The following is a 24,680-nucleotide window of genomic DNA, read 5'->3' as shown; positions in this document are numbered from 1 at the left end:
GTAATTCAGAATTTATGTGATGTGATTTAATTTGATTTGATTGGCCGGTTAATAAAAATTATTTTTTTAAAAAAGAGGAGATGAGGAGTTCTCCAGAGCCGCTGTATTTGAAGAAGTGAGGGATGTGGAGACCCCACTTTTCCCTGAGGTGGTGAGATTGGTGCTCATCTATGCCTCCCCACCAAATCCTCTAAGCATGCACAAAGAATATGAGTGGCAGCCAGGCCTCTGAATTAGCAGCCTCGATTACCCACAATCCACCTGGTTGCAGAGAACCTTATCCATGCATGATTAGAGCAGGAGACATCACAGCAGGCCCACTGCAATATACCATTGGTAGCATTTAACACACTAAACAGAACGCACATTTCTGAGGAAGGTAAAAAGGTAAAAGGCTCCTGGACGGTTATGTCCAGCCAAAGGCAACTATGGGGTTGTGGCTCTCATCTTGCTTTCAGGCTGAGGGAGCCGGCATTTTTCCACAGACAGCTTTCTGGGCCATGTGGCCAGCAGGACTAAACCACTACTGGTGCAGCGGAACACCGTGACAGAAACCAGAGCGCACGGAAGTGCCATTTACCTTCCCGCCACAGTGGAACCTATCTATCTACTTGCACTGGCGTGCTTTCAAACTGCTAGGTTGGAAGAAGCTGGCACAGAGCAACGGGAGCTCACTCCGTTGTGGGGATTTGAACCACTGACCTTCTGATCAGGAAGCCCAAGAGGCTCAGTGGTTTAGACCACAGCGCCACCCGCTTCACTTCCTGTTTGCCTGCTACCACCATCTGCCAGTGCAAACTCTGGAAACACACACACACACTAAAACATTTATTTCGAATTCCATCACTACAGCCATCTACAGAAATGTAGTTGCTTTATTTAGCCTTCTGATCTTGGCGTGTTTTTGCAGAAATGGCAGACCACCAATAACAGAAGCAGCTTTGCAACAGTAGCACCTTAGCTGTTCGAGTTAGTTAGCTCGTGTCTAAAAATGACTGCTGTTTTGGCACTGCTTTTATTTTAGGGATCCACCCCCCTCACCTTTGTGGCTGCTAATCAAATGAGTAGATAATTCTGATGTGAGGAACTAAGAAAAGAACAGGTGTCTGTAGCAGCTTCAAACTTTTATTTTAATTAGACGGAGCGTTGTTTTCTCCTTAACTCACTCTTCCTCACCCCCATCCCCTGTTTTGTTCCCAAGGGACTGTTATTAAATTGAGTCATGGTGTCACAATCCTGATAAGTACCTTTTTTATAATGCAGCTGAATAAGAAATGGCGAATTTTTCAAAAGCGGAATAAAGTGAGAGTTTGTGAGAAATTGAACCCCGCAGGATCTGTGCCATTTGGAGGAAAGTCATTTATGGCGGGGAAGGAGGTTTTAAAATGGAATGGACATGCAAGCGCTAATCTTAACAAAACAAAAAAAATCCCAAGGTGTAGCTTAAATTTATGAATAAAATAATGTTGTCACAAGTATGGATTATGATCTTCCAATCAGAAATCAATATATAGAAATCATTCCAAAGACCACTGTAAGGCGGCAGTAGCCAATGGCTTCAAATTATGTCTTTAAAAATCTGCATGGAAGTAAAATGTTCAATCCAAAAAGCAATGTCACTGTGCAATCTGTGCCAACCTGTTCAGAAGTAACTCCTAATAAGTTTAGTGGGACTTGCTTTATGATAAACATGCTTAAGATTAAAGCCTTAGTGAGATTTATTTCTCAACAGCTGCCACCAAGATATTATTTATTTCTGTTAGGGATAAATAAATAACCCTGGACATTATTAAAAACATAAAGTGTATACTCAATCAATCTAGACCTTGGGTCCCCAGTGTGGCATCTGTGAGTTACTCGCTTTGGTGCCCACCAAATCCCGCTGCCCTTTCCAAAGTTGAATTGTTTTTAAAATGAGGGAGGATTTGGGCACTTTGGGTTGGGAGTGTCTCCTGTTTGTGGAAGTGTTGGGCAGATTTTTTCCTGTGTTTTCTTTTTTGTGTGTACAGTATAAGTTTTGCCTGGGTTTATTTTTTTTTTTGGGGGGGGGGGAGAATTTGAGCATTGTCAGTTTTTTTCTTCTGTGAATTGCGTGTTTTCTGGTGTCCACCAAAGCTGCTTAAATCAGCCAAGTGGGGGAAATTCCTGCCGTGCCCCTGTCCCAACGACAGACGACACATGACGGCATAGCAAGGTCAATCGCAAAATGCCCTAAAAGTAGGGAGAGGTGGGCGGGTGTTCCAAATGCAGAAGCCGAAAGAGGAAGCTCTGGGTCACGTGCATGGGTTTATATAGGTCCTTCGATCCATTTGGACTGCGCCCTATTGGCCAGATTGAACCCAACATTGAGGGGCTGACCAGTCTTACCCACACACAACACAGGAGGTCAGTCTCCAGGTCTCACCGCAACACGTGCCCTCTTTTAAGGAGGACACAATTTCTCAACCTGAAGATTAGTAACGATGGGCAAATTTCCCTGAAGGATCACAATGACTGATTGTTGTCATCAGTGTGCAGCCAAAGGGGAATGTTGGATGTAGTCAACATCATGTTAAGGGCATGTTAGCAGGCCTGTCCAGTGTGGTGCATTAACTGAATTCATGTCCCAGAATCCTTTGCAACGGGGGATCCTCAGCAGATTGGTCAATGCAGAAAGGAGTATGTGAAGGCTGGTATCTTAAATACCGCCAAATGGGAAAAACCTTTACCCATCTTGTATTTCCTTCCGTACACTAGGTGATGGGAGCAATTTTAATCTTGCTTCTTTCCGATTTTGAAATCTTAGGAGGTATGAACGTGTGTGTTCCTCTTTGAAACCAATTAGGTGGCACACATATCGCACTGTCATCAGCAAATTGCATTGCTTTCTATCAGGATCTATCAAAGAAATCTCGTGTCTGCTCGTTTACACAGAATAGAACCCCATCAAACTTTTTGTGCTGTAATGATTTTCTGTCCGTCTTGATGAGGCATAATTGGATAAATTCAAGACTGCTTTGAAGGCTAATTATATCCTGTACATTGTAGACCTGGGCTGCCCTTGTTATATATGAGCTTGTGTCTTCGCTTTTATCTCTTTTCTTCTCTGGGGTTTGCGTGCGAGCGGATTGGGTTGCAGCCTCAGAAGAAATTAAATGGAAGGGACACCCCTCTCGTCTGTCAACCCCCTCCCTCCAGCTCCTGTAGATATTAATACGCAACATGAAACATCTCTATAGATAGGGCCTTATTTAGAGATAGCCTTGGAGTAAATAAAAAAAACAACAACAACAGTGTTTCATGTCAGGAACCATAAAGCACGAGACCCACATTTGAGTAATTTATGTACAGTCCTGCAGAACAAATTCAATTCTGAAAGCACTCTCAGGCTATCTGTAGCTGTGATTTATATTCACTTTAAAGGGCCAGATTTTGGAAGGTATCAGCAGCCAGTCAATAGAGCTCAACTCCTGCATGAATGGCTCTTCCATTTCCTCTCTTAAAATTGCCCGTATATATCTTTTGTGGGTTTGTTTCTAGAGCACCTGCGATAATTTGATGCTGCATATAAAACAATATGTGAATGCCCCATTCTCATGTACGGGGAAAGGGATAGAAACCCAGCGGGGTAGTTTCACTCCCATATGATTGAGAACTAGCCGCCAAAGGACATTGCACTGAGTATAGGATAGGCTTTCCATCTAGGTACATCGTAAAATCATCAATAGCTAGCTAAGAGATTGATTCAACAAGCTATTGCTGATTTTACGATGTAACTGTATGGAAAGCCCATTATAAGAGAATGGGGCAGCGACTACTTCAGTGCAGCAAGTGAGCAAGCAAATGGGAACTTCTGCGGCGCTGAGCCTCAGCTGTCTGTTCACCCACACACTAGCATCTCCATAATGGAGGAAGCAACAGTGCCTGATCTGAACCAGACTGCATATAAATATATAAAAGGATGTCACATAGAGGAGGGAGAAAGGTTGTTTTCTGCTGCTCCAGAGAAGCGGACACGGAGCAATGGTTCCAAACTACAAGAAAAAAGATTCCACCTAAACATTAGGAAGAACTTCCTGACAGGAAGAGCTGTTCGACAGTGGAATTTGCTGCCAAGGAGTGTGGTGGAGTCTCCTTCTTTGGAGGTCTTTAAGCAGAGGCTTGACAACCATATGTCAGGAGTGCTCTGATGGTGTTTCCTGCTTGGCAGGGGGTTGGACTCGATGGCCCTTGTGGTCTCTTCCAACTCTATGATTCTATGATTCTATGATTCTATGCATGTCTAATTCCTCCTGGGAGGAAAGGCTAGTGGCAGGTTCCGATGGTTCTGGAGTGGGTACCAAGATTGCAGTCAAAGCTGGCACAGAAGCTTTGGCTGAAGCAGGTGCAGTCCATGCTGCTGAGTCCAAGCAACTGAGACCTTCCTCAGGAGGTGACTCCTCATTCATAGTTCCCTCCCACTGTCACACACAGCCCAGCCCAACCCACTGGGCCCTTCCCAGCATCGTCAACCAGCAGCTGCTCCATACTGTCCTGATCCGACCAGGCCCTCCGCAATAGCTCTTTGGGACATGACAAATCAGTGTAGAAATGGTTCCAAACCATGATGGAGGCAGCGATGCTTCTGAATAGCAATTTCTGCAAAGAAGAAGAAGAGTTTGGATTTGATATCCCACTTTATCACTACCCTAAGGAGTCTCAAAGCGGCTAACAATCTCCTTTCCCTTCCTCCCCCACAACAAACACTCTGTGAGGTGAGTGAGGCTGAGAGACTTCAGAGAAGTGTGACTAGCCCAAGGTCACCCAGCAGCTGCATGTGGAGGAGCAGGGAATCAAACCCAGTTCACCAGATTACGAGTCCATTGCTCTTAACCACTACACCACACTGGCTCTCTCGTAGGAGGTGAGAGTGCTTTTGCGCTGGTGTCGTGCTTGTGGGATTCCCACACGCATCTGTTTAGCCACTGTGAGAACAGGATGCTGGGCTATTGCCCTGATCCTTGAGGAAGTTGTCTTCTGTCAGGAGTCCCAGTTCTCGTCTTGATAACACAGCAAGCGTAGTTAATTAAATAGGAAGATTTATTGTGAAAACAAGCAGAGTTTGCAGGATGGCTTTAACAAGCCGCCAGCCTCGTCAGTCATGATGCCCCTTCTGAAAACTGCTTCTTGCGAGACCAGAAGCAGCTGAACTTTTGCTTCTGACATCTTTTGTTTTGGTTCCTGTCTCTGAGACCTCCCATTCACCGAGACCTTGGACTGGGAGGGTCAGCTGCCGCCTCTTCCCCATTCTCTGAGAGGCTGTCTCTTAGCTCTTTCCTGCCTGATAAACTGCTTCCTTCTCTTTTTGTGGCATTTTGCACTTCTTGATAGCAGGTTCTGGTTCACTCTCAGGCATTCTCTTATCAGCCGGCATTCCAAGGGATGGGAGAGTTGACACTAGCCTTCACTCATCCTGCCTGGCAGTTAACCCTCTCTGTTTCTGGCTGGTTCCTTCAGCTGACTGCAAACCTTGCCTGGGGGCTGGCTTATTAGTGACACCTTCAGTTATTAATTTAATTACAGTGATACCTTGGGTTACAGACGCTTCAGGTTACAGACTCTGCTAACCCAGAAATAGTACCTCGGGTTAAGAATTTTGCTTCATGCTCAGAACAGAAATCGTCCTCCGGCAGCACGGCGGCAGCGGGAGGCCCTATTAGCTAAAGTGATACCTCAAGTTAAGAACAGTTTCAGGTTAAGAATGGACCTCCAGAACGAATTTAGTTCTTAACCTGAGGTACCACTTTACATTTCCATACACCCAGAGTGACTGGGGCTGTGTAATCATCATCATCATGACCACTGTAAATAAAATAAACATCAGCTACATCAGATGTTTTTCACCACAGGACTAAGGTTCCAATCATATACATGATTACATGCAGCAAGTCCCATTAAGCTCAGATGGACTAAACGAAAATGCAGTTGGCAGCAAATATAATCTATAGAACACTTGTCATATGTAGTAAACTAAGGGAGAAGATAAGAGAATTAAAGATTATATTGCTGTAAACTCTTGTTTAGTGCATACAAATTACAACTCATTGAAACACTTAAAAATCCTTTACATTTCCCCAAGAATTCAATTGGGTGAGTTATTCTAAGAAGGCAACATCTCTCAAGAGGCTATTCTAAAACAAGGCTTTGTATACAACTCAAGCTCAACTCCTTTGGAATATCGGCTTTTAACACAGTGGGAACAACATGCTAATTTAGCCATCAAATGTTAAGTTGACTTTTTCCTTTGGAATTTACTATGGTGATTATTGCACCAAAGGGAGTCTTTAAAGCATTAAATATATTATTGAAGCATCACATGTGGGTTAATTCTGTGTTTTTCTTAACTGCTTGCACCTTGTTATCAACGATGGCTATGTTGGATCCTATATGGCAGCTGTATACCATTGTAGTATTCCTAGACATGGGTAGTACTGAGTGTCTTTCGTTCCTTGTAGTCTGTATCTTTCGGTGAAAACATGTTGCTAGTATGCATTCAGATTTAATCAAGTTCTGTCACAAAGTAAACAAGTTTTCTGTCATTTCCCCATGCAAGGCAACTGGTAGACATAAGAAATTCAGGTGCTCAAAGCAAGGTTTTGATTCAGATCAGAAGCATAACAGGTTGTGCCCAAAGCCATCAAAGTTGAACTGGCCCACTTTTCGTAGCTCAAAACATTATTCTATAAGTTTCTCAGGCATAATGCTAAATCAGCTGTCAAAAAGTTAGTACAAAGGTCTGGGCTCGTCTCTCTAAGACTATACAATCAAAAACAAACAGTGCATGCAACAGATATTCTCTGCTTTATACCACTGCTAACCCATGAATGCTAAGTGTAGAAAAGTACAATAATGGTCCTTTTTTCTTTCCTACTAAAAAGAAGTAAATCTTCCAGCCACTATTGTGCAGGACAAAAAGCATGAGAATAATAGCTCCCCCACACTTTCAGACAACAAGCTCTCTTGCATAGACGTATTAAATCCTGGAGGCATGTATTTTACAGGGGACATGTCTAGCTTGGAGCAAACTTTGAGGAATCTGTCAGATATGTGGTAATTTGAAATTCTTTGCAGGTTTCTGAGGGATGGGAAAACAAAGAGCAATGAGGTTTTTTTTTTTTCCCTTTTAAAAAAGAATTCATTACAGCACCTTCTCTGCAAATATCCCATTTCCTCTCTAGGCCAATGCACTATTTCAATTTTGGCTAAGTCATTTATTTTTAGGAGAAGAGGCTAGATATTAAAAGCGAAAAACACATTCAACCATTTCCCTGAAATGCAGCTCTTTAAAAAAAAAAGCTCAAAAGCAGCATTCTAATGTTTTCAGTGATTTTTTTATAGGTGCTTGAAGATTTCTTAGCTGTAACACCTGAAGGCAAAAATTAATGATAAAACTACAGGGTTGGTATACAGCGAAAAGAGAAGAAGAAACTACATTTACGCTGACATTTAAATAACTGAGTGTGTGATTTTTTTACCCGACTGAGTCTCAGTTGTAGAAAATGTATCTTGATGAGGGGTGTCATATTAGGTCAGGCATAGGCAAACTCAGCCCTCCAGATGTTTTGGGACTACAACTCCCATCATCCCTAGCTAGCAGGACCAGTGGTCAGGGATGATGGGAGTTGTAGTCCCAAAACAATTGGAGGGCCGAGTTTGCCTATGCCTGTATTAGATTGTTGGGGAAAAGCCAAATAAAGAACTTATTTATGCATGCTACAACAGCGGCAAGAGTATTGATAGCACAAGGATGGAAGAATGAGGAAATTCCACCGAAAGAACAGTGGCAAGAAAAATTGATGAGTTATGCAGAACTGGCTAAATTGACATACAAACTGCAGTCCAAGGACAACTGTGACTTTAAGGAAGAAGGGGAGCTTTTTACAAATTATCTAAAAAGACAACAAAATGAACTGGACTCCTTGGCAGGATTTGAATAAACATACACAAATTTATTGGTTGATAACATGATAGATAGTTAATGTAAGGATATGTACAATTTTATAACATGCAGAGAATAATATGTGCTGAGAAATCAGAGAGTGGAGCTGAGGGAAGTCTCTGTGGGGGTGAGGGTTTGATGGGGGTGGGAAAAATGGGAAAATAATAATAATGAATATGATATGTTTTGAAATTTCAAAATTTGAAAATATGTTTTGAAATTTTGTTATGCTGAAATTGTTAATAAAATATTATTTTTATTAATAATATTTTTATTATGGGGATGGGAGGGTGGGTTTTTCTTTTTTGGGGAGGGAAAAAATGGGGGGATGAGGATGATGTATTTTTGATAAATTCTTATGCTGAAATTCCTAATAATTATTTTTTTTTGAATTTTTTTTTTTTTTTAAAAATAGATTGTTGGGAAAAAGCCCACTCTAGGAGTCACACTCTCCCTGAAGAAACAACTTTGCATCTTCTTCTTTTTGGGTGGGTGGGGGGCTGGACTTGGTTGACTCTTGGGTTCCCAGATAGCAGCTATGAACTTAAATGTTGGTTCTTCTCTTGCAGCATGTCGGTCAGGATTCTTTAAAGACTCGCCACAGAGTCAGATGTGCACGAAATGCCCTCCACACAGTTACACACGCGAAGAAGCGTCAACTTCCTGTGTATGTGAAGAGCACTATTTCCGAAAGGAATCTGACCCACCTACGATGGCCTGCACAAGTGAGTCAACTTGCACTTAATCAGTTAAAGTGCTCGTTTTACAAGCAACGTGTTAAATGACAATTGTGACAATTAAGAACACAGGTACCTGCTTACACTGAGTCAGACCATTGGTCCATCTGTCCCGAATTGAAATGGAAATGGTTCCCCAGGATGTCAGATGGAGGTCTAGATATGGTCAAGGGGGAAAGGAGTTTGGGCAGCGGAAGGGGCAGAATCAGACCCTCTGTCCCTCCCACTTCTTTTCATGTTCTTCTTTGTTGCCTTACATTTTCCTGTAGTTGTGCTTTCAGTCATTACATCATTGTTCTGCAGATGCTGTCAGAGGTTGTTCTGGTGGGATGGCAGGACAATTCTGGGCCATGCTTTGAATAATTAGGGTTTTGTGTGTGGAAAGGCATGTATAGCAAAAGGAAGCTTGATAATTTTTCCACACTCCCTTGAGTTATAGGAAATTCATACGGTCGGTGTTGGTTTCCTTAGGAAGAAAAACTACTGGAGTTCTAGAGTGTTGTGATAATACCTGATTCTTTACCTACAAGGAAATTGACTACAAGGAAGCAGGCAGACACATCTGTTCCCCACATGCAGGACACCACTCACTCCCCATCTCATTTTCCCCCCAGATAGCTGCAAAACTCAAGATTTCTATCTCCTGCATGCCTTATTCCCATGCTACTAACCTGTTCCTTAATATATATATTTATCTCCACTCAGAAAGCCACCAGTCATAAAAACCCACCAATGCCCATTAAACACATTTAGCTGTGAAATATACCAAGACTGGAGAACAGATCCCTTCATACTGTGCAGTACAGTAGCATTCCTTTAACAACATATTCATTCAGTTCTTAGTGCCTTCTTTTACCCTGCTAACCAGCTCCTTAGCTCAAGAGAACTGGCTTCCATGGCTCTCAACTGTCAGTTATTTGCAGTACCGCCTGAGTATTAGGGTGAATGCCTTGAGTGCTTTGTGCTCTTGTTTGAGTATAGGGGACAAAGTTAATATAGCTGTTTGGGAAGATGATGGCTCAGAGGAAGAAGATAAGAGAAACATTTTGAATGCTGGCTACTCAGGAGAGAGTTAGAAGCTGCCTGGTATTCTGCAGCTTGTTGTATTGTAAGGGTTTGTAGCTTTCGGGGAAGCGGGAGAGTGAGAGAGAATGGGTAGGAACAGAAAGCTCCTTTTATGCAAGGCATTCTTTATGCATTGCTCACACAAAGGCTCTACACCAGGGGTTGGCAAACTAAGGTCCACAGGCCGAATCAGGCCCGATTGCCTTCAGAATCCGGCCCACGGATTGTCCATGGATCAGCATGGGGATTCTGTTCATTTGGGCTGCACCATTCCCCCCCCCCCGCGCCATTCCATTCCCTCCCACACACACCACGGTGGCACCTCCTCCCTCCCTCCTCCTGGCTTCTCCCTGCCCTGCCTAGAGGAGGAAGGGGGCTGGGCTGAGCTGGCTGAGCGCCATTTTAAGCAGCCCCTCTCCGGAGCCAGCCATTTCGCGCTGCTCATCTTCCCTCCGCCATCGCCGCCCTGGTGCTCCTGTGGGCCAGAGAGCGGAGTGGACAAGCTCTCTCTTCCTACATATGAAAAGCAGTGGTGGTGGTGGCAGCGGCAGCCCCTGGGAAGGTGACCGCAGCAGCTGGGGCTGGGGTTGGGGAGGAGGACTACTTGCTCCCTTGCCTCTTCTTCTAGCCCCCCCATGCTGCTTCTCTAGCCCCCCACAAGGTCTGAGGGATAGTGGACTGGCCCACGGCTAAAAGAATTTGTCGAGCCCTGCTCTACACTCTTTGGACTACTCACAACTGTCATTCCTTGAGTATGGACATCTGCAACAGTGGAACCTGAATGCCTAGACCTCTGTACGTCCAGATCCCTGTACAGTCGAGGTTCCAGAAGTCTGTTTATATGCTAAGTTTCCCCACTACATACCTCTATACAGTCATACCTCGGGTTACAGACTCTTCAGGTTGTGTTTTCTTGGGTTACGGACCGCCAAAACCCAGAAGTACCGGAACGGGTTACTTCGGGGTTTTGGCGGTCATGCATGTGCAGAAGCGCTAAATCGAGCTTTGCGCATGCACAGAAGCACCGAATCACAACCCACTCGTGCACAGACGCGCTGCTGTGGGTTGTGAATGCTGCGGGTTGCGAATGTGCATCCTGCACGGATCATGTTCACAACCCGAGCGTCCACTGTATATTCAGCACATGGCCAGGACTAGTCAGCTAACACAAACTCGAGGGTGGGCTTTGCAGTCCTGCAGTTTCAGGGTGGCTGTTTTTATAAACTAGCTCCTGGGGACCCTGTGGAAGCTGCCTTATAATAAAACTAAGAAGAGGAGCTACTGCCCCCCTCCGAAATGGCACATTTCATATCTGTCAGCAGTGAGGGAGCCCTTCCTGTTTGGACTTTCTCCTGCAAACCTTTATTTTGAAGCTCCGATTTAGAATCTGTCAGGGTCCATTCATGCAGGACAAGGGAATAGCTTGAATTTGCCTCTATGCTGCAGAAACCAGACAAGAAAGCTGGGCAGGTGGGGAACACAGTCATCCCAGGGGAAAATGAACTGTGGTCATAGACCATACAATAATATATGATTCATCATAACTAGGAGAGAGATAAACATTGCAGCCAAACCCTTGAATGCAGAAAACTCTTGGTCACTTTCCTGCCTGCTGTCTGGTGTCTTAAAAACATGATGTTTTAAGAAAAAGTTGTTTTACTCATTTGTTGGAACCCTGCTGTTCCTTCAGAAGCAGCGTACGGACATGGAACCAGTTTTTAGAGAAAGTGATGGATGTGATGTTGCAAGCAGCATCTTAGAATCACAGAATCAGAGAGCTGGAAGGGACCCTGACTGCAACGCAGGAATCTCAATAATTTTTTACTTTAAGAGAAATTTGCATTTGTGGACAGGGAGGAGGAATGGAATAGGTGGGAGAGCATCAGAGAACTCTTCGCTGAAGATGCTTATGTGGCGCTGTCATGTATACACACTTTATTTCTATATTACTTTTCTGCAATCACAGCAGTTCACAACAAAGCATGACAAATAAACAAACACATTTCCCAATGTTTACATTCTAATACGTCGCTGCCCAGAATGCTTCCATAGAAAAGACAACTCAAAGCAGTTTCATAATATGAAAACACATAATCAAATAACCTCCATATCAAAACAATTTGTCAATAATTGTTTTTTGCTTTGTCTTGAGCTTCACTTTTGGTTTTAAGGCTGCATCAGACACTGTGCACACACTTCCGAAAAAACATTTCCCCAACCCTGGGGGCTGAAATAAATAAATAAAATGGATCCTCTCTAAAGCCGCATTCCATGAAACTTGTGTTAGTATTGTGTTAAAATTAGTTTCACTTTGGTTCCAGTGGGACATGTTAGTAATGACTTACTTAATCCCATTGATTTTAATGGGTCTGTGCTAAGTATGACTAAGACTAAAGGTATAGGTAAAGGTACCCCTGCCCATATGGGCCAGTCTTGACAGACTCTGGGGTTGTGCGCCCATCTCACTTAAGAGGCCAGGGGCCAGCGCTGTCCGGAGACACTTCCGGGTCACGTGGCCAGCGTGACATCGCTGCTCTGGCGAGCCAGAGCCGCACACGGAAACGCCGTTTACCTTCCCGCTGGTAAGCGGTCCCTATTTATCTACTTGCACCCGGAGGTGCTTTCGAACTGCTAGGTTGGCAGGCGCTGGGACCGAGCAGCGGGAGCGCACCCCGCCGCAGGGATTCGAACCGCCGACCTTTCGATCGGCAAGTCCTAGGCGCTGAGGCTTTAACCCACAGCGCCACCTGCGTCCCATATGACTAAGACTAGATCCATTCTAATCAAAACTAAGTCCAACTATGTCTAGATAAAGCCCATAGTGTTCTTTTTTTAAAAAAAGCTGAGGAATAAGACATTGAAAGCCTATGTGGAAAAGTAAGAGAAGTTAGTTTAATCGAGATGGTGGTGGTGAGGGAGTAGCCTTAGTGCATTTTAAAAGAGAGAGACAACACAGGGATAGGCGCTTACTAGAGAGCTTCCTTCTTTTTGCAAAAGGTGATACATTATAGAAATGTTGAGAAGAGTGAGGATGTGGGACTTGGCATTAGTATGCGTCTGGTGAGAGAAGGAGAATTGCAAGACAATAATTTCCTTGATGCTGATAGTAGGAGACGTAATAGAAGACAGAAAATTGTGTGTTTTTTTTACTCACAGAACTGATTGTGGGGGAAACCGTGATTTATATAATAGGAAATATGTATGGAATTCAATCTTTGTAATGTAATGTAATGTAGTTTGAGACTGTTCGTAAATACGAATGCTCCAGCTTCTATTTTCACCTCTAAATGATGACAGTGCAGCTGAACAAAATGCTCACTGAACATTCACAATCTACTACTGGTGGCTATTGAGGATAATTTTCCTCCCCTCCATTTTTTTCCCCCATCACTGTCCATGGTGTTATTTGCCCACATTGCCATTCAATCTATTTGGCCGTAATGGCCAATTTTATTTATATTTATGGATGTTTGCTACATCAGCTAGAATAATATGGGGGAGATGGATGGAGGTACCGAGTTAGATTGAGTTAGTGATGAGGGCAAATGAGGGTAAGAACAGTGAGGGCAGAGGAAGAAAGAAGAACATGGTCAAAAGAAGAAACAGTTTTGGTCTATCCCATCCCTAATGTGTAATCTTTGTTCTTCCAGGGGCATTTTACAGATTTTATGCGCATTTCTTATTTGTTTATGTAATGCTTTCCTTTTCCGAAACACAAGAGCAGTGAATGGAAAACTTGTGCAGTTTCTACAACTCCATTTATATACCATGATATAGTTTTAATTCTATTGGTGTTTAAATGCTTTTATAAATTATTATGTTTGCTGTGTTTTTAGCTGTTATTTTATCTGTAAGTCGACTTGAGTCCCTATCAAGTAGATAACAAATTCTCCCCTCCATCATCACCCCAGGGACAATTTAACACAAATTCATAGGGGGATCTTTTGCCTCAATAAAGGAAATTTCACCTGCTGAAGTTCTTCCTATCAAGCAGCTGTTCAATAATTACTTTTGTTAGACGAGATCAGAGTCCTTCTTGTGTGGGGCTGTCAGACGTAAGTCCCTGGGGCTTTATCACGTCCTTTGGTTTCCCTTATGTGATCTGTGCCACCCTGAGTACCTTCCCCAAAATTATTGCATTATCTTCAGGTTAGGGAGCTCATGTCCTTATCTGTTGCAGCATCTGTGTCTCCTATTATTTGTTTCAGCTTGCAGCACAGAAGCAGGGAGAGCTGAGTGCAGGAAGTTGGAAAACAGTGAAGTGCGTTGATTTGCTTGTTTGTATGGCCGAGAAGGAGGGACGCGGGTGGCGCTGTGGGTTAAACCACAGAGCCTAGGACTTGCCGATCAGAAGGTCAGCGGTTCGAATCCCCGCGACGGGGTGAACTCCTGTTTGCTCGGTCCCTGCTCCTGCCAACCTAGCAGTTCAAAAGCACATCAAAGGGCAAGGAGATAAATAGGTACCGCTCCAGCGGGAAGGTAAATGGTGTTTCCGTGTGCTGCTCTGGTTCTCCAGAAGCAGCTTAGTCATCCTGGCCACATGACCCGGAAACTGTACGCTGGCTCCCTTGGCCAATAAAGCGAGATGAGTGCCACAACCCCAGAGTCAGCCACAACTGGACCTAATTGTCAGGGCTCCCTTTACTTTTACGGCCGAGAAGCAAGAGTGTGAGAAGAGCAGTGGTGGCCGCCCATGGCCAGTTCAGGAACAGAATTGTTTAGGTTTGCAGAAAGGTGCAGAAAGTGGACATCAGTTGGCATGTGACCTCAAGCAGGAGCAAGAAAGAGAGTGGCTTAGATAGGGGGAGCTGCTCATGTCCAGCAGAGATGGCAGTGGGATTTGGGGAGGCAAATGGAGAGGAACATTTTTAGAAAATAATTTGTTCTACTATTCTTTCTGCTTTCCTCAATCAAACGCAGCTTCCTATGTCCCCTGGACATCAGCTAGGTACAAAGTTTGGATCCCACTGCCTTCCGAACACATTTGGATTTTGATGCTCTGAGCTAGCCCAGCAGCCAGTCAGATATATCTGGGAGTTCATATGTAGAAATGAAAGTAATAGCCACTCCCTGCTCTCACTGGCACCTACCCAAACCCAGCAGCACCTGGTACAGTGGTACCTTGGTTCTCAGACTTAATCCGTTCCGGGAGTCTATTCAACTCTCGAAACCATTCAAAAACCAAGGCACGACTTCCGATTGGCTGCAGGAGCTTCCTGCAATCAAGTGGAAGCCACGTCAGACATTCAGCTTCCGAAAAATGTTGCAAACACTTACTTCCAGGTTTGCGGTGTTTGGGAGCCAATCTCTTCGGGAGCCAAGCCGTTTGAGAACCTAGATACCACTGTATTCTGTTGCATAATGCTCTGGCATATTGTGGTTCTATTTGGCTGGCCTAATAGCTGTCATGTTAGCTTTATTCTTCATTAATTTTTCTTCTGTTCTCTAAAAAACAAACAAACAACTATGCTAGGGCCACTGCAACATCATTTGGCAGTGAAATCTGTAACCTGATTATGCACTGAAAAAAGTAATACATTTTGTCGCTGCATAAGCTACTGCCAGTCAACTTCACTGGGTAAAATGTGTGGACTGAATGTGCAATATGGCATCACCAGGCTGGATTTGTCTGTGTATATGCACAAACAAGGCACATGCTATTCTGTTGGAAACTGCTCCCAATCTCTGCAGGAATGCCAGGTTTTCTGCAGTCTGAGTGAGACCCAAACTAGACCCCATCCACAGATTTAGCTAGGGTTTAAAGGCACTCTACTACTTCCACCAGGTTTCGGTTCAAACTAGGGTCTTTGATCCTCCTTTTTACATGCCCTCCCTCTGCCCCTCACTTGTAATCCTCAACCACCCATGGAAGGATTCTGTGCTCAGTGAAAAATCCTGCTGTCTATGCCTTCTCTTGTCAGAGGTCAGCTCAGCACCTGGGAGTTTTATTAAAATACATGCAGCATGCTGCCATTTATGAAGAGCAGGTGTGTTCTGGTTTCTTTGCAAGAAGCAACATTTAGAGTGGTAGCACAATCTTTTCCCAGCCCCTGTTTCCATATACACTAGTGGCCAAGGTTGTGGAAACCTTTTGGAAAAAAGTGTATTTCTGAGGTTTGATGGCTCATAACACCACTTCCTTTGGGAGTAATACCATAATATTATATATCAGTGGAAAGATAATTTAATGAAGAATGTAATGCCTCAAGGTATGTTCAGTTAGCTGTATCCTATCAAAAGTTATAGCCAAATAACCAAAAAAAAGGAAGCACAACAGTAGTTTTCCTTCATTTGAATGTAGCCAATGAGCATGAGTGTTTAGAGAGCCAATCAAACCTCGGAAATACACTTTTCCCAAAAGCTTTCCACAATGTGGGCCTCTAGTGTAATTGCAGAGAAGCCTGCCTGCTTAAATATCCCTTAATGGCGAGCGATGCTCTGTCTCTGCCTTTGCCACTTAAGCTCTAGTACGCTATGTGAGCGTGAGTTGGCTCTCAGGGACTTTTCATGCACTGAAAGTGTGAATGTGATGAGCATCTGGTTGAGGCTGCTTATAACATACAAGGGAATCCTTCAGGGAACTGGCACTGGCGTGTGGTTCCCAGCTGAATGTACAGTTAGTGGATACCCCCGGTTTGCTACAACGAAGAGCTTTTACAAGCATCTCCTTTACACTTGGACCATTTTCTCTGGGACAGCAAAGTGGCAGAAGCTGTCAGCTGGTCCCCAATGAAGATTAGACAGCTTTTCCTGTCTCTTTTGTGCAAATCAGGTGACAAACTTGACAGGAAGGAGGTAACAAGGTTAGATCAGATTTAACTATGCTCAATCCAGGGGTAGGCTAGCAAGGTGTCATCAAAGGCTGCAGGTCATGAATGAGTAGCTATGGCATTGCATTAAATGAATGCTACATACGGAAGCGGGTGGCGCTGTGGTCTAAACCACAGAGCCTAGGGCTTGCCAATCAGAAGGTCGGTGGTTCGAATCCCTGCGACGGGGTGAGCTCCCGTTCTTCGGTCCCAGCTCCTGCCAACCTAGCAGTTCAAAAGCACGTCAAAGTGCAAGTAAATAAATAGGTACCACTGTGGCGGGAAGGTAAATGGCATTTACATGCGCTGCTCTGGTTCGCCAGAAGCGGCTTAGTCATTCTGACCATATGACCCGGAAGCTGTATGCCGACTCCCTCGGCCAGTAAAGTGAGATGAGTGCCGCAACCCCAGAGTCATCTGCGACTGGACCTAACGGTCAGGGGTCCCTTTACCTTTACCTTTCTACATTTCAAACAGGATTGGCCTGGATACAGTAGATCTCAAACATGCTATTGACAGAGATTCCACCTATGCCTAAAGTTAAAGTATGAAGAATTCTAAAGTGCTATACCTTGGCTTGCAGCTGTGTGCTATGGAACCATAGGACGACCTCAGTTTTTTCCTGTTGCCCCCTTAACAATAGGCATCACTGACACCATTGTTAAAAAATCTGCTTTAGCTGCCCATCTACTACTGAGCCAGGTTCAAGGTCCTTGCATTAATTTACAAAGCCCAGAACAACTTAGGTCCAGGGTATCTCAGGCACTGCTTAAACCCTTATATCCCAGCTTGATCACTGAGATTATCTGTTGAAGTAGTGTTGTCAGTTCCTTGAGTTGGAAAGGCTCCTTTGACAATTGCAAGAAACCGAACTTACAGTGTCAATGGCACAGTCATGTGGAATACTCTGCTGATAGAGATTCTGCAGGCGCCTTCTGTTTCAACATTTATCCACATCCTGAAAACTTTTCTATTCCATCAGGGTTATTCAGGCAGTGAAGAACACATCTTTCCACCATTGCTAGCTGATTTCTGATTTTAACTTTTTCAATTTTTGTTTAAACGGATGGTTTCATAGATAATTGCTGCATGCTGCTCTGATATTTCTAACAAACAGTGGTGAGAATTAATTATATATTTATGGCAAATATATAAAGCAGGGGTGGGCTGCATTCCAGTGTCAGGCTGCTGAGATAGTTCTGCTGCCTGTTGGTTGCGAGGATTCTTACAAAGACTCCGGCATGTCACTTGTTTTGTTGAGATAAGCAAGAATCCATTCTCAGGATAACTTCAACACAGTTTGGTTATGCCTTCACCACTGAGAGAATCTGACTGTGCACTCATTATTCGAAAATGTAAAGCAGCTTAGTGGAACACCCACCAAGATAATCTTAGACAAGTCTTCTCCGGTTTTGTACCCTCTAGAAGTTTTTAACTAAAAGACTCCCATCAGCCCCAGCTAGTTGGCCATGCTGGCTGGGACTGATGGGAGATATAGTCCAAACTACTGGAGAACATCAGGTTGAAAAATGCCTGATGGCTGGCTGGCTGATATAACATGGATTTCATGCTTCTCTACTGAAAAGTCTAACCAGACAACATCCCGGTTCTGCTTTATGCCCTGAGTGGGGTTTTCATTCTGTGGCCTCTGTGAGATGGAGCCAGGGCCAGTTGAAGACATTTTGGCACCTGAGGCAAGCCACAAAATGGTGACCTGACTCCCTACCCTTCCAGGGAAGAATGGTGGTTGAAGATCTGTATCAGGAACAAGGAGGGAATGATGATCTGCATTGGGAACAAAGGGGGAGTGAAGGTCTACATTGCAAACAAGGGGGAGAGGAGGCCAGCAGTGTCTCCTATTTGCCAAGATGTCACTTTAGAGGGGAAATGAGAGGGACCGCCGTGGAAACAGCAGATCAGGCCCACAATGAGCATGCCACACCTATTGCTGCTACCACGACACTGGCATTGGAATATGCAATCCGTGGAGGCTGGATCTGCTGTTCTGTGGAACCTGCCGCCCGAGACAGTCACCTCTCCTTTCCTCATGGGTGGGCCGGCCCCGGATGGAACCCACCAACTCTTAATGCCTTCTAAAGAGCTGGGTTGGTTAGAGTTTTTCCAATCCCATAGACAGTATCTAAGCAAATGGGTTGGGAGGGACTTTGAATCTGATTCTTACCATGTGTTTTTCTCACTTTACATGCCAGGACCCCCCTCTGCTCCCCGGAGTGCCATCTCAAATGTTAACGAGACTAGTGTCTTTCTGGAATGGATTCCTCCTGCTGATACTGGTGGAAGGAAAGATGTGTCTTATTATATTGCATGCAAGAAGTGCAACTGGCACTCGGGTCTCTGTGAGGAGTGTGGTGGGCATGTCAGGTACCTCCCACAACAAAGCGGCCTGAGAAACACCTCTGTGATGATGGTGGACCTGCTTGCCCACACAAACTATACCTTTGAAATTGAGGCACTGAATGGTGTGTCCGACCAGAGTCCGGCTGCGAGGCAATTTGTGTCAGTCAATGTAACCACAAACCAGGCAGGTAAGTGCAAAGTTTCGCAATGGGATAATTAGGTTCTGTGGGTGGGTTTGCCAAGCGTGGAACACGGCGGGTTGAGCACAGCTTGAAATCGCCGAGCTTGGCTTTTGATAATGAACTTGCGTTTCCTTCCTTTTTTTTTTTTTGTTTTTCTCTGGTTACATCACATAAATTACTAAGCCATACAATATAAGAAATGTTTCCTCTCAGGGGCCCGTTTAATAGACCATGGAGTTACTTGTGCAGAGTATTTCTCATCCACTGTCAAATCAGTCATAAATGCAGCCATTTTCCCTTGTTGGTTAAAATCTAGATGTGGCTAAGATGCTTTTCAACAGCCTTTAAAGCCGTAGTTTGCACTTTTAAAAGATTGTTTGAAAAAGAAGGAAAGATAGGGACTTTTTAAAGTGTAGATTTGGCACCAAGAATACATTTGCAAGCTCCTAGCAGAAGACCAAGCATGATGGCTTGAGGGCAGCATTTTCTAGAGTGTGGTCTGTGGACCATCAGTGGTCCAGAAGGTTCAGTCAGGTGGTTCTTGGTTTGTCTGTGGATTTGCAGTTGAAGAAAGGAAGATGACACATCCATCACGTTGAATCGTCATGCTGATTTTTAATGTTATTTTAATGTTTGTGTTATTTCTTATGCTGCCCTTCTATTGTATTACAGTTTGAATTATATGGAATTATGGTTCTGCAACAGGTTGAAAAATAACTAAGTGCTCCTCCAAGGACATCAGCAATTCTCCATGGCAGGGAAAAGTCAGGGAAGCACTTCTTTAGGGTTTTTCATTTTTTTGCTATATTGCTACAGAAATTACATTGATGGGTCACTCCCCCCACTTTTTTAATGAAGGCTTTAATCCAGATGTGCTGTTGTGCAAGTGGAGATACTTTTCCTTACAATTCAAGGTTCTTGCATAAGGAAAGGACACAAAAATCCATCAGACAACTTTTTTTTTGCTCTAAGTCCATGTCGTGTGACGTATGTGGCAACAATTTTCAGGACAGCGCTGCTGCCAGAAGTTGCTCTGCTGGAATATCTCTGCATTCAGATTTCGTTACTGAAAACATGATGGTAAAAGGGAGTAGGTTGAAAGAAATCCAAATTATGTTTGATAGCTAAGATCAGATTTCTGATCAGAGTGCCTCAATATTCAAGGGCTGGTGTGGTTTTGTTCAATCCAATTTTTAGAACAAGAATGTTGTGGAATGGGGCAACATGGCCCCAAACTGTAGTTTGGTAGTAAAATGCAGTATATTTTATTGAAGGTCATAAAAATCTGTTGTTTAGTTATGGTTACTTGGACTTCCAGTATGGCCTTTGAACAAATGGCCCAAACTTGTCGGAGAAGAATTTACTGGCTCCTTACTCTGATTTAGCTCTCTTTTAAGTCCATAAAACCACACAGTAGCTTTAGAACACTTCCCTTCGTATTAAAATCAAGGGCAGTATACCTGGGACTATTGCAACTGTTCGCAAAGAATTATAATATTTTGTTGTTTTTGCAAACAATCCTTTTCATTCAGTGCAGAATGATTGCCAACTTCTTCGCAATAAATATAGTCAGTAAGATTTCTCTTGTTTATAGCTGATGAATGTCCATTACAGAACAGCGGTACCTCGGGTTACATACGCTTCGGGTTACATAAGCTTCAGGCTACAGACTCCGCTAACGCAGAAATAGTCATAGACTTAGTCATGCTGGCCACATGACCCAGAAGCTGTACGCCGGCTCCCTCGGCCAATAAAGTGAGATGAGCACCGCAACCCCAGAGTCGGCCACGACTGGACCTAATGGTCAGGGGTCCCTTTACCTTTACCTTTAGTAGATAGTGTTAGGACAGGACTACAGGTGACATTAAACACAGAACTGCTCTGGAAAATGACAGCCTTTTCTGGAGTTCTTTCCCTCTCCAAGTAATGTTTGCTCAGATCTGCTGGGGCAGCGCATCCTGTTTCACCACTTGAGGTGACACGGAAACTGCCATCCTGCCCTGTTGTTGCCTCTGCTGCTGCTACCACCTGCTCTGCCACCATCACATCTGCCACTGGCAGAGAAGTGCTGCCACCATTGGTACCAGTTTCAGGCAAGATCGTGCCCATTTGGGGTGAGAGCTCACCCCAAATGGATGCAATCTTACCTCAAATTGGAGGTGGAGGCAAGATGCCCACAGTGTTCCCACCGGGTGTGTGTTTGTCTTCAGCCTGAGGCAGCAGCCTCACCTTGCCCAATGGCTGGGCTGGCTCTAAGTTCTACGCATGTCATTCCCCCCTCACCGCACCCCTGTCAGCAGAAACCAGTGGGCAAATGCAAAAAGACACCTTAGTAAATGTGATGAAACGTACAGTGAGAAAGGGAGAACTTGGCATGGGGACTGCTGAGAGGAGTTGGGTTCCTCAGACAACCAGGTAGATGTCAGGTAAGCACTATTCTGTTTTTGGTCAGATCTTCCCTAGAATACTGTGTCAAGTGCTGAGCACCCCAGTTCAAGAAAGATACTTGCAAACTAGCAGGTGTCCAGAGGAGGGGCGACAAAGATAGTGGGGACTCTGGAGACCAAGTCCTGTGAGGAAAGGTTGAAGATATGTTTAGCCTGGAGAAGAGACAATTAAGAGAAGATATGATAGCCATCTTCAAATGTTTGAATGTTCAAATGTTTGAATGACCACCTAGATGGTGGTGCTAGTCTGTTTTCTCTTGCTCCAGAAAACAAAATCAGTGGGTTTTAGTTACAAGAAAAAGGATTTGGAAGAGTTTGAGTTATCTGATAAAAAAACAGACTGCCTCAGAAAATGGCGGACTTTCCTTTGTGAGAGGTTTTTAAAGCAGAGGCTGCCTAGCGGTGGGTGTCTGCACCAGCAGGGGATTGAACTAGATGACTTTTGAGATACTTTTCAACTCTATGAGTCTTTGAAGCTCAGCAGATGGTCATGTTCATGTCGCTTTCCCCTCAGACTAGCCTACATCCCATTGTTTTTCTGAGAGTAAGGTGGAATGATATACAAAGTACACCACCCTAAGCTTTGCAGATATAGTTAGATATACCAATGTGAAGAGTTTCTAAAAAATGGTGGTACCATCAGACAACTTGCCCCTTTTGTGTAGAAGCTGGGTGTACCAAGGTTTGGTAGAAGACATTTCTCAGGACAAAGACATCTATTTTATATTGGCAATAAGAAATGCTGTGCCTGGAAATTCAGACCATATGCCATGGTATTGGTCTGGCAGACTCATTGGTGTTGACAAAAAATTTGCTAGCCAGCACCGCAGATGGGGCACTACTTTACCATGTCAAGCCCAAGAAAATTCTTGTGAATTTCAGAATTTACAAACGGCTCATGCATTAAGATTCTGGCCTCTCCAGATGTACATCGCAAGTGTAACTTTTGGTATAAATTTGTTTTTGGTTCTTGCAGGAAATATTTCCTGAAAACTTTGCCTTTTCCTCAAATAATTTATGTCTCCCCCCTCTTTTTTCTTTTGTATAACTGGCACCTTTAATATGTCTTGCTTTCTTAATATTCATTTTTGACTGTAAGGAGTATGTGAAGCATCTAGGAACCCAATTGCAACAAGAAAACAACTGGATCATTTTCCAGACTGAAAAATATAACAATAAGCTGGATCATATATTTGAATAGCTAGCAGTAGAAGATCAGATGATAGAATCCATGAACGGCTTTATTGTGAAAAGTTGATCAATTTAATGACTAATCTATGGTTCTCTGTACATTATTCAAATTGTTGTGTCCATTTAGTAGCACTGTGAAAAGTAAGACTAGAAAGGGGTGTTCAGAGTCCAATAAATTCATGTGCCAAGAAAATGTGGATTCTGCAATTGATGTAACATGTAACATAAGCAAACCTTTACATATTTCTGCTGAGGGTTTTTCAGTTTATTTAAATACATCATGTACCATCTTTCCTTGAATTATTTTTTATTTAATTCACAAGATTTGGATGCCATGTGATTGTTAAAGCAAAAACCTCAGCTTTTAAAGTCAGCTTTAAAAATAATAATCTACTAACCCTTTACTCCTGCACCCAAGTGTGAATCCCCATTCTTGCTCACCAATAACCTTATTCAGCTACACCTCAGATGCCTGGCATTTCACTGGAGCTTACCCATGAAGTTTAAGCCTATGTTTCCATCGATCAGCTTTAAAAGAAAGAATTGAGATTCTCACAGTGTCAGCTTCCGCATCCAACACCAATTCCCTGGGCTTGTGTGAAATCAGAGAAACAAGCCATATTCACATGCTCATAGAATTGTAGAGTTGGAAGGGACCCAAACGGTCAATTTTGGGCCCCTTGAACAACAGCCCCAGCCCCTCCACCATTATCTTCCTTGTGTTGAGCAGACAGGCAGCCTGAAGTAGAATTGCTGGTTGTTGTTGTTTAGTCGTTAAGACTTGTCCGACTCTTCATGACCCCGTGGACCAGAGCACACCAGGCACTCCTGTCTTCCACTGCCTCCCGCAGTTTGGTCAAACTCATGCTGGTAGCTTCGAGAACACTGTCCAACCATCTCGTCCTCTGTCGTCCCCTTCTCCTTGTGCCCTCCATCTTTCCCAACATCAGGGTCTTTTCCAGAGAGTCTTCTCTTCTCATGAGGTGGCCAAAGTATTGGAGCCTCAGCTTCAGGATCTGTCCTTCCAGTGAGCACTCAGGGCTGATTTCCTTCAGAATGGATAGGTTTGATCTTCCTGCAGTCCATGGGACTCTCAAGAGTCTCTTCCAGCACCATAATTCAAAAATATCCATTCTTCGGCGATCAGCCTTCTTTATGGTCCAGCTCTCACTTCCATACACCACTACTGGGAAAACCATAGCTTTAACTATACGGACCTTTGTTGGCAAGGTGATGTCTCTGCTTTTTAAGATGCTGTCTAGGTTTGTCATCACTTTTCTCCCAAGAAGCAGGCTTTTAATTTTGTGACTGCTGTCACCATCTGCAGTGATCATGGAGCCCAAGAAGGTAAAATCTCTCACTGCCTCCATTTCTTCCCCTTCTATTTGCCAGGAAGTGATGGGCCCAGTGGCCAAGATCTTAGTTTTTTTGATGTTGAGCTTCAGACCATATTTTGCACTCTCCTCTTTCACCCTCATTAAAAAGTTCTTTAATTCCTCCTCACTTTCTGCCATCAAGGTTGTGTCATCTGCATATCTGAGGTTGTTGATATTTCTTCCGGCAATCTTAATTCCGGCTTGGGATGGCTGAACATGGTTACAATCATCCCTGCAACTGGGTCCCTAGTTGTGGAGAGATCAAGGGCAGAGGAATCAGGACTGGCTCGCTCAGCCCTATAGCCCATCCATAGATACAGATTAAGATGTCCTGGGTAGGGTTTTAGCTTCTGTCCATTGTGGCATCCTTCTGAGCCAGAAACAAAGGTTCTGCCATCAGGGGTCACCATTGGCTCAAGTGTTGAGCCGGGTACCAGAAGATGATGGAGAATTGTTTTTGCAGAGTCCTGTGCACAGCGGAAGGATGAGCAGTACGTGCCACATACTTTACATTACTTTATTTACACTTCAAAGCTGATACATGCATCTTGCTTCTGC

At 43.9% G+C, this 24,680-nt stretch overlaps 1 protein-coding gene across 7 annotated transcripts in view; it reads left to right on the top strand.

Moving 5' to 3' along the window:
- The window catches only part of EPHA5 (EPH receptor A5), a 258,320-nt gene that overhangs the window by 137,136 nt on the left and 96,504 nt on the right, over nt 1-24,680 (top strand). For 4 of the 7 annotated variants that reach the window (XM_079949368.1, XM_079949366.1, XM_079949365.1 and 1 more), the window contains exons 4-5: nt 8,527-8,682; nt 18,779-19,114. In XM_079949368.1, coding sequence (XP_079805494.1) covers nt 8,527-8,682; nt 18,779-19,114 — 492 coding nt within the window. The remainder of the gene's footprint in view (nt 1-8,526; nt 8,683-18,778; nt 19,115-24,680) is intronic. The other 3 variants (XM_079949369.1, XM_079949371.1, XM_079949370.1) reach the window with 1 other exon arrangement.

The sequence above is a fragment of the Podarcis cretensis genome, assembly GCF_951804945.1.
Source record: "Podarcis cretensis genome assembly, chromosome: 13".
Taxonomy (NCBI): Eukaryota; Metazoa; Chordata; class Lepidosauria; order Squamata; family Lacertidae; genus Podarcis; species Podarcis cretensis.
The sequence above is the reverse complement of the archived record's forward strand: the minus strand, read 5'-3'. Positions and strand labels throughout refer to the sequence as shown.